This window comes from Telmatherina bonti (genome assembly GCF_933228915.1).
Source record: "Telmatherina bonti genome assembly, chromosome: 3".
NCBI lineage: Eukaryota > Metazoa > Chordata > Actinopteri > Atheriniformes > Telmatherinidae > Telmatherina > Telmatherina bonti.
In genome coordinates, this window is record NC_136621.1 from 40936243 (window position 1) to 40952138 (window position 15896).

Consider the following 15896-nt stretch of genomic DNA (forward strand, 5'->3'; position numbering starts at 1 on the left):
ATGAAAAATACTTTATTAATCCCCAAAGGGAAATATTGTAGTATATAATAATAATAACTAGAGGAGGTCTTGTTCCGGAGGCTGATGGCTGCTGGCAGGAATGATCTTCTGTATCTTTCAGTCTTACATCGGACCTGAAGAAGCCTCTCACTGAACACACTTTGTTGTTTCATCACTGTGTTGTGGAGAGGGTGTGAAGAATCCTCCATCATCTTCATCAGCTTGTGCAGCATTCTTCTTTGGACAATCAGCTCTAGCGGCTCCAGAGTTACTCCAAGCACAGAAGCAGCTTTCTGGATCAGTTTGTTGATTCTCTTCAAGTCTCTGGTTCTGATGCTACTACCCCAGCAGATGCTGCAAAGCTGACTGCACTCTCCACAACAGACTTATAGAAGATATGCAACATCTTGGTGCAGACGTTAAACCATCTCAGCTTCCTTAAGAAGTACAGTCTGCTCTGACCTTTCTTGTAGATGTAGTCAGTGTTGCATTTCCAGTCCAGTTTGTTGTCCAGCTGAACTCCAAGATACTTGTATTCCTCCACCACCTCCACCTCCTCTCCCAGGATGGAAACAGTGCTTTGTTTATTCTTCTTCCTCCTGAAGTCAACAATCATCTCTTTTGTTTTGCTGCTATTTAATATGAGATGATTGTCGCCGCACCATTTAACAAACTGACTGACCAGTTCTCTGTACTCTGCTTCTTGTCCATCCCTGATACACCCCACAACTGCAGAGTCATCAGAGTATTTCTGCAGATGACAGGACTCAGAGTTGGACTGGAAGTCTGAGGTGTACAGAGTGAAGAGGAATGGCCAGAGTACAGTTCCTTGTGGTGCACCAGTGCTGCTGACCTCCATCTCAGACACACAACCTTTCAGTCTCACAAACTGGGGTCTGTTTGTGAGGTAGTCATAGATCCAGGTGGTTGTGGAGGTATCCAACTGGAATTCATGGAGCTTCTCACATAACAAAGCAGGCTGAATGGTATTAAAAGCACTGAGAAATGAAAGAACATGACCCTCAGAGTGCTGCCTGAATGGTCCAGATGAGAGTGTGCTCTCTGGAGCAGGTATATGATGGCATCTTCAACCCCAAGTCCATTACGATATGCAAACTGGAATGGGTCCTGAAAGGTGTTTACTTGCTTGTTGAGGTGAGCCAGTAAGAGTCTCTCCAGGACTTTCATGATGTGAGATGTCAGGACAACTGGTCTGTAGTCACTTGGTTCAGCTGGTTGTGTTTTTTTAGGCACTGGAACAAGGCAGGAGGTTTTCCACAGCACTGGGACTCTATTTTGTCTCAGACTGGTGTTGAAAAGGTGCTGGAGAATCAGACATAGTTGTTTTGAGCAGGTCTTGAGAACTCTGGGACTGACACCATCTGGACCTGCAGCCTTGTTCTGGTTCAGTTTCTCAAGTTGCTTCTTAACCTGATTGCAGGAGACAAACAAGGTGGAGGTCTCAGGATGTCCTGATGTGGAGGGAGATGAAGCTGTGTTCTGGTCCATGACTGAGCTGCAGGGTGACAGATTGGAGGCGTGACAGGAAAGCAGTGGGCTTATGGAGGGTGTGTGGTCTGTTGGGCTGGAGGTAGGGGGTGAACTGAACCTGTTGAAGAATATGTTCAGCTCATTAGCTCTGTCCAGACCTCCATCAGGCTGGTCCCCCTTTAACTTGAAGCCAGTGATCTTCTTCATTCCAGACCACACATCCCTCAGGTTATTCTGCTGGAGCTGACTTTCTAACTTCTTCCTGTAGTCCTCCTTGCACTTCTTAGTTTGGGTTTTAAGTTGTTTTTGTGTTGCCCTCAATAACTCCCTGTCTCCATCCCTGAAGGCTTTCTTTTTGATGTTCAGCAGCTTTTTCAGGTCACTGGTGATCCAGGGTTTGTTACTGGGGAAGCACCTCACTGTTCTTGTTGGGACGATGCTGTCCACACAGAAGTTTATGTAATCTGTCACACACTCAGTCATGGCGTTGATGTCGTCTCCATGAGGTTCACAGAGGACGTTCCAGTCTGTAGCCTCAAAGCCTCCTCTAAGAGCATCTTCAGCTTCAGCAGACCAGATTTTGATAGTCTTTGTGATGACTGGTTGCTGCTGAACGATGTGCTTGTAGGTGGAGGTAAGAAGAACCAGATTATGGTCAGATCTTCCTAAAGGAGGCAGGGCAGAATAACTGTATCCATTATTCATATTTGCATAAAAGAAATCCAGGATCTTATTTCCTCTGGTGGAGCAGCTGACAAACTGCTGGAATGTTGGTAGAGTTGCAGAGAGGGAGACGTTGTTGAAGTCTCCAGAGATCACCATGATGCATTCCCATCAGAACAGTCTGCTAGACTCGGTCCGGTTGGGTACTCGGTCCAGCTGTAGGGGGGTGTCTCCAAGCGGAGTGAGATCGTCTTCACGTTGCAGTTTGGTCAAACCAGCCAAACCATTAGAATAATATCTCCCCATCCCCACCAGAGGTGGCGCTGCACTAGTATCTAGCAGAAGAGAGGGCAAGAAGTTTTTGTTTTTCTGGAAATTACAAATATGGGCAAAGAGGTGGAGCTTAGAGGGGGGCCGTGAGCGTCATGGCGGATGATTGACATCTGACGAACTCCGACGTACCTGTAGCTGAGAGCTAACCAAGCTAATAGGAGCTAACTAGCAAACGGAGGTAAGCGGGCTAAAGCTAAGTCACGTTGTTAACCGGCTAAAAACCGCGGTTGTTCTACGTTCTTCTGACTTGAAGCGGGAGATCGGGTACCTGTCAATCAAAAGGACACGCCCCTAAATATGCTGAACTTCGAGATTAAATTACTTTTAAACGGGCGAGTTAGAAAAAAATTCACTCACCAGCGGGCTTGGTGCTGGCCTGGGGGTTGGGGACGGGGCGCTGCGGGGGGCCCTCTGTCCTGGGCGATGCCTGGGCTGCAAGGGGGGGCTGGCAGGGTCTCTGGTTGGCTGCATAAGTGTGTGTGTGTGTGAATGTGGGGAGTTCAGGTCTGGGGCCTGCAGTCCTCTGGCTCCGGCTGTCGCTGGGGGGGGGGGGGGGGGGGGATTGGGAGGGAGAGGGAGGATTGAATGGGAGGAGGTGTGTGAGAGGGAGGGAGGGGGGTGTGTGGAATGGAGGGGAGGGGTGGGGCGGGGAGGGGGGGTGGGAGTGTTGGGGACAGTAGGGCTTGGGAGGGAGAGGGATGGGGAGGGTGCTGGAGAGGGGGGATAGGAAGCAGCGGGAGGGTTGTGGGGAGGGGTTGTTGGGGGGAGGGTCTACGGACGTGTCCTTGTCCTTGGGGATCCCGCCCCTGGTATCGTGGTGGCGCCGGCCCGCGATGGTTTTGCTCTGGGTGGGCGGGGCCTGCTGGGTCTTGGCCGGGGCTCTGCCGGGGGGGACGGGTGGTCCTGGGGCCTGTGGGCTGCCGGCTCTCTGTGCGGCCCGCGCTTCAGCACCCGGCGCCCGCCGGGCCGGCTTGCCGTCGCCCTGTGCTACCCGGTGCCCCTGCCTCGTGGCGCCGGGTGGCGCCTGCCTGGAGGCTTCCACTGCTCTGGGCTCGGGGGACGGAGGCTCTCTCTGCTTTGCCTGCCCGGGCTCTGTGCGCGGTGGGCTTGCCGGGCCCTGGGGGCCTTGGCTTCCTCCCCTACACCTCGGGTCGTGGTCGTGCTCCCCTACAAGCACTCAGCTGATCTTTGATTGCATGATCACAGGTTGAACAGTCACACGTGCACGCCCACATGCGCTCATCTTCCCATCTGCTTCCTACTAAATGTTGCTGATGACTCTCTGTAGGTATGTTTAATAACGGTTGGGATTGTAATTGTTATTTTATTCATTCATTTACTTTTTTTTTTACTTTTCTTTTTCTTTTTTTTGTCTGTTTTTTAATATTGTCACTATCCTACTTATGTCTTGTTGTATTTTTTCAGTACTTTATATTGTTTTGCAAATACTGTAACTTTAGCAGCAGCACGCCTTTCTTTTCTCTCTCGCTCTTTCCTCCTTTCATTTCCTCTTTTATTTCCTCTTTCCCTGCCAGGTCCAGCTCGGCCATATCAAGACTGACGATGATTGCAAAATGATAAAAGGAAAATAAATAAATAAATAAATAAATAAATAATTATCATAATAATAAAAATATTCAGATTATCAAGGGCAGCTATATACATGAGATGTCTCCCTTGACAGAGCAAATCTGTCTGGCAAAAATATGACACGCAGATTGCTGTTCTGTCTGCTGAGATGCTGAACAGGGCAGGTTAAAAAAAAAATTTAAAAAACATTCATTCCCCCCACAGTTGTCATGAAGGTAAACCTGATGTATTAAACCTAAAATGGATTTTTGAACCAGGCTGTAAATGTGTTTATTTCTGCTGTAAACATGTTTAATTCTGCTGTAAACATGTTTAATTCTGCTGTAAACATGTTTATTCCTGCTGTAAACATGTTTATTTCTGCTGTAAACATGTTTAATTCATGCTGTAAACATGTTTAATTCTGCTGTAAACATGTTTATTTCTGCTGTAAAGTTGGTCTTTTTAACATGGGAGTCTATGGAGCTTTGCTCTGTTGTGGAGCCCCAAGTGGATGAAGGTGGAACTGCAGCTTCTGGCTTGAGAACTGGTTCAGAACCACTTGAGGTTCCTGCTTGGTATGTGGACACAGAACTGTTTTCTCTTCTTTTTCGGTTCTCTTTCTATCGTTTTTTCTTTCCTCCCTGGTCAGCTCCAGCAGTACTATACAAACTCTGTAATACAAACAATTATGCAAAAAAATAAAAAAATAAATAGAAAAATATGATGAAAGCCAGAAAATCATGGGGATCATTGTATCTATGAGGCTCCTCTTGGTAAAGTAAATGTGCTCAGCAGAACAGCATCCAGACCATCATTCTGCTGCTTTAATGCTGAAGACAAAACAAAAAGACACAGAACTAGAAGACAAGTGGTCATTTAGCGAACTGGGATCCTAATAAGGATGGGCGATACCAACATTTTTCCTGTCAGCATGATACCATGGGTTTATGGTACTTTTCTTTGATACTGAAATCAAGATCAATACTGTTGTCAATACTCCTTAACACTAAAAGTTACAGCTAATTTGGCTTTTTATTTGCAAAAATCAAGTATTCCTTTCTATCTGAGTGTTAGAGCTGCATTTTCCTGAAAACAGCGGAGTTGTTTCTGCTTATGTTTAACCAGAACGGCAGCAGGATGGAAACTGTGAGCTCAGAGACTATCCTGGTGAAAACAGCCTCTCTTTTTACACGCCGTTCTTTGCTTCATGGATTCCACAACATGCTGGAAACTGTGAGTCACTTTCATGCTTTCCTGCTCATTTATGGCCTGATGACTGTTTTCATTCATCCGTCTTCAGCCTCAGCTGCGATGCTGGATCCACGAGAAACTCAGTCAGAGAATTACACTTTATTCATACAATCATCAGCATGAGTTAAAGATACAGAGGGCTGTCTGCGTGTTAGTCTGTTTTCAGCGTTTTGATGGCGGAAAGGGACAGGAGGCAGTGCATGACCACGGCTCCACAGTCGTAGAGCAGCAGCAGCTGGACGATGCTCCCCACATAAATCTGCAGGAGACAAGAGCACATTTCATGTCTACATGTTTGCAGGGAGAAAAACTCAGTGGAAAACGAAAAATGAGTAACGGGAAACTGACTGGCAGCCTCTCAAAGGGACAGTGGTAATACAGGGAGTATTCGTAAGGATCTTCAGTAAAAGGCAAACAAGGCTCCTGGTTGTTTGGAAGGTTGAGGGTGTAGCAGTACAAGCAGAAGGCGAGCAGCGACCCCAGCAGGCCGAGCAGGTTACTACAGGCGCAGCCACGGAGCTGTGGAAGAGCAGTCCACAGTCAGAAGTCATCAATCCGCCTGAAGCTGCAGCTTCCAAGATCACATATTTTATTCTCAGGAGAAGATAAACAACAGATGTTAAAATGAGACATTTTACCATTTTTACCATTTTCAATTTGATGGAGGAACATTTGGCAAATAATTAGTGAAATGGTAACAGGTCAGTATCATGACTGGCTACCTTCAGAGAATTCAAAGGAATCTCTGTAAGCTGGGGCAAGGCTGGATGCTGGTCATGTTCTGCATTATAACATGGTTCTCTACTGGAAACCAGTGCATGGACTCAGGAAGCTTCCAGAAACCAGTGTGAACCCAGTTTAGGCTGAAATCCACACCTGCAGGTTAAAGCTCCATCATGTGTGAAGAGGATCCAGAAACACGCCGTCTTCTCTGGACCAAAGCTCATTTAAAATGTTCTGAGTGGAAACCTGGATGAAGATGTGGAATAGTTTGTGGACAGCATGGACGGCGTGTCCTGCAGACTAAAGAGGAGAGGGAGCATCCAGCTTGTTATCAGCCTGCATCTCTGATGGGATGGGGTTGCATTAGTGCCGATGGCGTGGGCAGCTTCCACATCTGGGAAGCTCCATCAATGCTGAAACATCTGCTCCCATCCAGACAACGTCTCTTTCAGGGAAGACCTTCCACCATGCTGAACCACATCCTGATGGTGGAACAGGAGAACTGGTCCAGCAGGACCACGCTGAACCACATCCTGATGGTGGAACAGGAGAACTGGTCCAGTAGGACCACACTGGACCACATCCTGATGGTGGAACAGGAGAACTGGTCCAGCAGGACCACGCTGAACCACATCCTGATGGTGGAACAGGAGAACTGGTCCAGCAGGACCATGCTGAACCACATCCTGATGGTGGAACAGGAGAACTGGTCCAGTAGGACCACGCTGAACCACATCCTGATGGTGGAACAGGAGAACTGGTCCAGCAGGACCACGCTGAACCACATCCTGATGGTGGAACAGGAGAACTGGTCCAGTAGGACCACGCTGAACCACATCCTGATGGTGGAACAGGAGAACTGGTCCAGCAGGACCACGCTGAACCACATCCTGATGGTGGAACAGGAGAACTGGTCCAGTAGGACCACACTGGACCACATCCTGATGGTGGAACAGGAGAACTGGTCCAGTAGGACCACGCTGAACCACATGATGGTGGAACAGGAGAACTGGTCCAGTAGGACCACGCTGAACCACATCCTGATGGTGGAACAGGAGAACTGGTCCAGCAGGACCACACTGGACCACATCCTGATGGTGGAACAGGAGAACTGGTCCAGTAGGACAACACTGGACCACATCCTGATGGTGGAACAGGAGAACTGGTCTGCTGCAGTCCAGACCTTTCACCAGTACAAACATCTGGAGCATCATGGGAGCAGAAATCCAGCAACAAAGTCCAGTAGAACTCTTGGAATCCTGCATCAGGACCAGAACGGGGACATCAGATGAGCTTTGCTAACTTACCAGCAGTCTGCTCGGGTTCCTCTCGTTGGCGATAGTGAAGGATCCTCCTGCCACAATCTGAAACAGATGAAAACTTCTCAGATTGACATAATATCCTCCATATCTGTCATCCTTATTCCTTTTTAGATTATTTTAATAGAGGTTAGTCGGGGTCTTAATTTGAATCTGGTTATTTAATATGTGTTTTTCTGTTTGGTCACATAAAAACAGCAATGTGAGACCAAAATGGTGCCCTTGTAGCCGTATACACCTACGCAGCTGGATGGAGTGTTCCACATTTCCTAATATCATCTAATACAACCAAAGACAAGAATACCAAAACCTAATCTATACAACCCCGGAGAGGTCAGACGTCCAGCCAGCAGCTGATGTTCTGCTACTACATCCATCTTGTATGGATCCACCATCAGATTCCAGATCGTTGATAATAAATCCACATTGTTTGGCTACATTGTAGTGTTTGTTGCATGCTTGTTTTCTTGCAGCGATTAAATGTTGTTCCTGTTCTAGATGGTAGTATCCAGAATGTTGTTCCTGTTCTGGATGGTAGTATCCAGGATGTTGTTCCTGTTCTGGATGGTAGTATCCTGGATGTTGTTCCTGTTCTGGATGGTAGTATCCAGGATGTTGTTCCTGTTCTGGATGGTGGTATCCAGAATGTTGTTCCTGTTCTGGATGGTAGTATCCTGGATGTTGTTCCTGTTCTGGATGGTGGTATCCAGGATGTTGTTCCTGTTCTGGATGGTGGTATCCAGAATGTTGTTCCTGTTCTGGATGGTGGTATCCAGAATGTTGTTCCTGTTCTGGATGGTGGTATCCAGAATGTTGTTCCTGTTCTAGATGGTAGTATCCAGAATGTTGTTCCTGTTCTGGATGGTAGTATCCAGAATGTTGTTCCTGTTCTGGATGGTAGTATCCAGGATGTTGTTCCTGTTCTGGATGGTGGTATCCAGAATGTTGTTCCTGTTCTGGATGGTAGTATCCTGGATGTTGTTCCTGTTCTGGATGGTAGTATCCAGAATGTTGTTCCTGTTCTGGATGGTAGTATCCTGGATGTTGTTCCTGTTCTGGATGGTAGTATGCAGAATGTTGTTCCTGTTCTGGATAGTAGTATCCTGGATGTTGTTCCTGTTCTGGATGGTAGTATCCAGAATGTTGTTCCTGTTCTGGATGGTAGCATCCAGAATGTTGTTCCTGTTCTGGATGGTAGTATCCTGGATGTTGTTCCTGTTCTGGATGGTAGTATCCTGGATGTTGTTCCTGTTCTGGATGGTAGTATCCAGAATGTTGTTCCTGTTCTGGATGGTAGTATCCAGAATGTTGTTCCTGTTCTGGATGGTAGTATCCTGGATGTTGTTCCTGTTCTGGATGGTAGTATCCAGAATGTTGTTCCTGTTCTGGATGGTAGTATCCTGGATGTTGTTCCTGTTCTGGATGGTAGTATCCAGAATGTTGTTCCTGTTCTGGATGGTAGTATCCAGAATGTTGTTCCTGTTCTGGATGGTAGTATCCAGAATGTTGTTCCTGTTCTGGATTATCCAGAACGTTGTTCCTGTTCTGGATGGTAGTATCCAGAATGTTGTTCCTGTTCTGGATGGTAGTATCCAGAATGTTGTTCCTGTTCTGGATGGTAGTATCCAGAATGTTGTTCCTGTTCTGGATGGTAGTATCCTGGATGTTGTTCCTGTTCTGGATGGTAGTATCCAGAATGTTGTTCCTGTTCTGGATGGTAGTATCCTGGATGTTGTTCCTGTTCTGGATGGTAGTATCCAGAATGTTGTTCCTGTTCTGGATGGTAGTATCCTGGATGTTGTTCCTGTTCTGGATGGTAGTATCCAGAATGTTGTTCCTGTTCTGGATGGTAGTATCCTGGATGTTGTTCCTGTTCTGGATGGTAGTATCCAGAATGTTGTTCCTGTTCTGGATGGTAGTATCCAGAATGTTGTTCCTGTTCTGGATGGTGGTATCCAGAATGTTGTTCCTGTTCTGGATGGTGGTATCCAGAATGTTGTTCCTGTTCTGGATGGTAGTATCCAGAATGTTGTTCCAGTTCTGGATGGTAGTATCCAGAACGTTGTTCCAGTTCTGGATGGTAGTATCCAGAACGTTGTTCCTGTTCTGGATGGTAGTATCCAGAATGTTGTTCCTGTTCTGGATGGTAGTATCCAGAATGTTGTTCCTGTTCTGGATGGTAGTATCCAGAATGTTGTTCCAGTTCTGGATGGTAGTATCCAGAACGTTGTTCCTGTTCTGGATGGTAGTATCCAGATTGTTGTTCCTGTTCTGGATGGTAGTATCCAGAATGTTGTTCCTGTTCTGGATGGTAGTATCCAGAATGTTGTTCCTGTTCTGGATGGTAGTATCCTGGATGTTGTTCCTGTTCTGGATGGTAGTATCCAGAATGTTGTTCCTGTTCTGGATGGTAGTATCCTGGATGTTGTTCCTGTTCTGGATGGTAGTATCCAGAATGTTGTTCCTGTTCTGGATGGTAGTATCCTGGATGTTGTTCCTGTTCTGGATGGTAGTATCCAGAATGTTGTTCCTGTTCTGGATGGTAGTATCCTGGATGTTGTTCCTGTTCTGGATGGTAGTATCCAGAATGTTGTTCCTGTTCTGGATGGTAGCATCCAGAATGTTGTTCCTGTTCTGGATGGTAGTATCCAGAACGTTGTTCCTGTTCTGGATGGTAGTATCCAGGATGTTGTTCCTGTTCTGGATGGTAGTATCCAGAATGTTGTTCCTGTTCTGGATGGTAGTATCCAGAATGTTGTTCCTGTTCTGGATGGTGGTATCCAGAATGTTGTTCCTGTTCTGGATGGTAGTATCCAGAATGTTGTTCCAGTTCTGGATGGTAGTATCCAGAACGTTGTTCCTGTTCTGGATGGTAGTATCCAGAATGTTGTTCCTGTTCTGGATGGTGGTATCCAGAATGTTGTTCCTGTTCTGGATGGTAGTATCCAGAATGTTGTTCCAGTTCTGGATGGTAGTATCCAGAACGTTGTTCCTGTTCTGGATGGTAGTATCCTGGATGTTGTTCCTGTTCTGGATGGTAGTATCCAGAATGTTGTTCCTGTTCTGGATGGTAGCATCCAGAATGTTGTTCCTGTTCTGGATGGTAGTATCCAGAACGTTGTTCCTGTTCTGGATGGTAGTATCCAGGATGTTGTTCCTGTTCTGGATGGTAGTATCCAGAATGTTGTTCCTGTTCTGGATGGTAGTATCCAGAATGTTGTTCCTGTTCTGGATGGTGGTATCCAGAATGTTGTTCCTGTTCTGGATGGTAGTATCCAGAATGTTGTTCCAGTTCTGGATGGTAGTATCCAGAACGTTGTTCCTGTTCTGGATGGTAGTATCCAGAATGTTGTTCCTGTTCTGGATGGTGGTATCCAGAATGTTGTTCCTGTTCTGGATGGTAGTATCCAGAATGTTGTTCCAGTTCTGGATGGTAGTATCCAGAACGTTGTTCCTGTTCTGGATGGTAGTATCCAGAATGTTGTTCCTGTTCTGGATGGTAGTATCCAGAACGTTGTTCCTGTTCTGGATGGTAGTATCCAGAATGTTGTTCCAGTTCTGGATGGTAGTATCCAGAACGTTGTTCCTGTTCTGGATGGTAGTATCCAGAATGTTGTTCCTGTTCTGGATGGTGGTATCCAGAATGTTGTTCCAGTTCTGGATGGTAGTATCCAGAACGTTGTTCCTGTTCTGGATGGTAGTATCCAGAATGTTGTTCCTGTTCTGGATGGTGGTATCCAGAACGTTGTTCCTGTTCTGGATGGTAGTATCCAGAATGTTGTTCCTGTTCTGGATGGTAGTATCCAGAAAGTTGTTCCTGTTCTGGATGGTGGTATCCAGAATGTTGTTCCTGTTCTGGATGGTAGTATCCAGAATGTTGTTCCAGTTCTGGATGGTAGTATCCAGAACGTTGTTCCTGTTCTGGATGGTAGTATCCAGAATGTTGTTCCTGTTCTGGATGGTAGTATCCAGATTGTTGTTCCCGTTCTGGATGGTAGTATCCAGAATGTTGTTCCCGTTCTGGATGGGAGTATCCAGAATGTTGTTCCCGTTCTGGATGGTAGTATTCAGAACGTTGTTCCTGTTCTGGATGGTAGTATCCAGGATGTTGTTCCTGTTCTGGATGGTAGTATCCAGAACGTTGTTCCTGTTCTGGATGGTAGTATCCAGAACGTTGTTCCTGGTCTGGATGGTAGTATCCAGAATGTTGTTCCTGTTCTGGATGGTAGTATCTAGAACGTTGCCAGGATCCACATATCTTGGAAAACCTGTTGGGAACGTCTCCTGGATTTTCTCACCATTTATTGTGGTTATATGCAGATACAGTGAAAATGGTTCTATCTCACAATGAGGAAGAATCCTTCACAACATTCCTGATCCAGATGCTGATCGGGATCAAAGTAAGACTAGGAGCATGAAACATGAAGTTTCCCAGGGGTTTTTACATAAAGTTGTGAACAAACAGATAAACACAACCTGCTTCATAAATATAATCTTAATGTGTTACTCTTTAGAATGATGTTTATGTTGCATGAAAAATACAGCGAGATGATTATCTATCTATCTATCTATTAGATAGATATGTATTTTTTTTGTATCTGGTGTGCTGTTTTGTGAGGGTTCTGTTTGTATTTTATTAATATTTGATGAAGCTGCACCCATAAAAAAAACATTTCACTAGCTTTGTACGACATATCGCTGTAGATATTAAAGATTATTTCATCTTATTCATGACATGCACTGCTGCTGCTGTTACACTGTGGCTTAAAACAACTAGTTAGTTGTGGTTAGAAATAGGTCTGGGCGATATGACCTTCTAATAATATCCCGATATTTTTATGCCATGTCACGATATACGATATATATCTCGATATTTACCTCAGCCTTGAATGAATGCTTTGGTGCATACAATCACATCAGAAAGATGATTTTGTGTCTCCATTAAAACATAATTATTCATACTGCATTAAGATATGCTGATTTTAAACATTCATGCCAAAAGGATGAAATTGTAACGAAGCAAACTGATCAAAACCGTATTTATTGAACAGTTAAAGCAGCGGAAGAAACATGTCATTTTAAAACAAAATAAAGTGACTTTGCATGATGTAATAAATGCAACGTATGAAAATAGGTGCTCTGGGGGGACTTTTCAAATGATGAACTATTATAAGGCTTTGCTTTATGGATATGTTTTTGAGTTGTCGTGTTTTTTTTTAATCGCAGAGTTTAGCGTAGAAATCAGTCTTATAATCCAGGCAGAATGTCCTCGTATCGTCTCCAATAAACGGCTTCAGCCAGTTTTTAATTCAGGGTTTGATTCCCACTCCTTTCTGTACTTTCTAGAGACATGACGAGCTAGATAAATATGCTTGTGTCACACACACAGTGGATGAGGTGAGTAAGTGACAGAGGCTGTGAATGTAATCAAATAGAATGAATTATTTTTGCGTGACGTGAAAAACTTTGTAATTTACGTCCCACTCTGTAATCCAGAGCGGGATCAGTGGTGGATTTGGCTGTTCATTGTGACTGTAGGTGGAGTGGTGCAGGTGTCCTCTCTGCTCCTCTGACTGGCTGCAGCTGCAGCCGGAGCGACTGAGTGCTTTAGGACGGGGAGAGACTCTCCTTCTGACAATAACTTTACAATATGCGCTTTAAAGTCAGTCGCCAAAACACCAGGAAAGTCTCCAATAACTCCTGTAAAAGCTGCTAGATGTGTCGCTTTTCACAAGAAGTCGCCAGATTTAGTGAGAAAGTGTCTCCACGCTGCCTCTCATGACGTAGCACGTAGCTCACGTTATGTACGTAACGAGGTGCGCTTGCTTTAACTCTCTGTGCAAAGCGGTGCAGAGTCGAGGAGGAGGGAGGAAACCCCCCCCCACAGCTAAAAACAACAGGATACTCCAATATAACGAATATAGACATTTTCTATATTCACACAGGGGACTAGCCACGATATATCGAGTATATTCGATATATCGCCCAGCCCTAGTTAGAAGTCTGGTTAGGTCAGGTCAGGTGGGAATATTTTCATCCAGTGTGAGGTGGCTGTTGTTGCTTTATGTCACCACTAATGGGCGCTGTGATTTAAATAGTTTCTGCTGAGGATGCAGGAGTCTGATGAGGGACAGATGGAGAAAGAGTCTAAGACAGGGGAGTCCAGCTCTGGTCCTCCAGGGCCACAGCCCTGCAGGTTTTCTATGTATCCCTGCTCCAACACACCTGACTCAAACTAATCAGGACTTCATTGGCTGTTGAATTGTTTAATGGAAGCCAGGTTAGAGGATAGAAGCAACAGAAAGATAAATGGAAAAAGAAAGAAAACACCTCGTAGAGATAGAGGAAAAAGAGAGAGATAGAAAGAGAAAGAAGGAAAAAACAGACATCTGCATAAACGTACGCATATACACCCATACGCATTTGCCTATATAGACGCATGTACCTACATATTCACACACATAGACACAAGCAGGCCAATCTTAGATTCTTATTCCCCCTGCAGAGGAGTAGACTAACAAGTGTCAAGAGCACCATAAACTATCAGGTTAAATATCAATGGGAGACAAAGAAAACCAGCTGCTGTTAGTGAATAAACCTGCAGACGACTCAGTGACTGTGTCACATGCAGAACATACAGAGTGGAACGTGTTCAGAGAAGAGTGATCATACCAATGTGACCCCACCCACACAAAGGCAAGAAGCAGGCCAGGAGGACCCCGAGGGGGCCCCCCATGGTGATGTCTAACATCACCGATTTGGGAGTACGAGACTTTCCCAGGGTCGTGATGAAGAACGTACCAGGATCCCGATGATGAGGGGCAGGATGAAGAGTTTAGGCAGACTGTAGTCAGTTTTGGCCAGCGAGGCAGACAGAAGAAGCTGGAACAGCCCCAGCAGGATGGTCACCACCTATGCACAAGGCATATTTACAACCAATGTCGCTGGTTTGATTCCCATCATGCTCGGCGAACCGGTGGATCTTACTGCAGCGCTCTCTGGATCAAACCAGGGGACGAGACGACGTAACCGGGGTCCGGCTGCAGTCTCATCAGAAGCCATGTTGCTGCCTACCAGAAAAAGTTTGAATAACTTTATTAACAGAAGAGATGGGGACGACAAACAGAAGCCAGATTACAAGTCGTCTGATACTTGAGTCTCTGGTTGTCCCTCTGGTCCCGCTGAACTGGACCCATGCTTCCCGACTAAATCAGCAGAATATCACGGTTTCCAGTCTGCTCTCCTGGCCAACGCCATGTTTCCCATCACCTCTCCACTGTCTCTGTTCACAGCAGTCAACCACTAATGAACCGAACCAGTTTCACCCCAAACTGGGGGTCCCGTCCCCCATAGAGGTCCCAAAATCATTGCGAAATCATTGTACAAAAAACTGTAACCAACATTTATCAAACCATTTATGGTATTTTTATTCAATCTTTCAATGTTAACATTAAGGCAGAGAGATTCATCTGTGAAATTAACGCATAACTTAAATTATTATTCAGATTAAAGTGCTAATTTGGCATAATCTCTACAAGAGATGTTATTGGGAGTGAGGGTGCTTTGTTCCAGTTGTTAACATAGTCATAATCCACCAAAAAAAACCTCTTGTACCTCTTTTAGTGAGGATTCTGACAGTTTACATCTAGAAAATGGCCGTCTGTGTGCTAGACCACACAGATTTAACACCTGAATATGTCATCTTAGAGGTTACGGCTCAGAAAGTTTGGAACCACTGGTCTACAACAACCCAAGAAAAACCACAGTTATACTGCACTTTTAATTTGAAAAAACCACATCCAAAAGGAACCAGTCCCAGACTGTAAGGTCTCGTTTGTCATTCGTCAAGTGGTTTGGAGGAATTTGTTCCAAGCTTCAGATCGAGGCTCCAAGTGGCACAACCTACGGTGTTGTGTTGTGACACTTCAGCCACAACGCAACACATTAAGCCACAACGCGACACATTAAGCCACAACGCGACACATTAAGCCACAACACGACACAACACGACACATTAAGCCACAACACGACACATTAAGCCACAACGCGACACATTAAGCCACAACACGACACATTAAGCCACAACGCGACACATTAAGCCACAACGCGACACATTAAGCCACAACGCGACACATTAAGCCACAACGCGACACATTAAGCCACAACGCGACACATTAAGCCACAACGCGACACATTAAGCCACAACGCGACACATTAAGCCACAACGCGACACATTAAGCCACAACGCGACACATTAAGCCACAACGCGACACATTAAGCCACAACGCGACACATTAAGCCACAACGCGACACATTAAGCCACAACACGACACATTAAGCCACAACGCGACACATTAAGCCACAACGCGACACATTAAGCCACAACACATTAGTTGTGGAGGATTGTAGTTAGTTGTGGAGGTTTATGGTTAGTTGTTAAGGATTCTGGTTAGTTGTGGAGGTTTATGGTTAGTTGTGGAGTGTTGTGGTTACTAGTTGTGGGACTGTTATTGAATAATTAGATTGCAAGTTTTTAATGGTGTC

General features: G+C 45.4%; 1 protein-coding gene across 1 annotated transcript in view; it reads right to left on the minus strand.

Annotated features, from left to right (window-relative positions):
* Positions 1-5407: 5407 nt before the first annotated feature.
* Positions 5408-15896, minus strand: part of LOC306774528 (uncharacterized protein) — a 19923-nt gene continuing 9434 nt past the window's right edge. Inside the window, exons 2-6 of the mRNA XM_079264612.1 lie at positions 14340-14422; positions 14154-14264; positions 7341-7397; positions 5659-5829; positions 5408-5569 (exon numbers count right to left, since the gene is read on the minus strand). Coding sequence (XP_079120738.1) covers positions 5462-5569; positions 5659-5829; positions 7341-7397; positions 14154-14264; positions 14340-14414 — 522 coding nt within the window. The 5' untranslated portion in view covers positions 14415-14422 and the 3' untranslated portion in view covers positions 5408-5461. The remainder of the gene's footprint in view (positions 5570-5658; positions 5830-7340; positions 7398-14153; positions 14265-14339; positions 14423-15896) is intronic.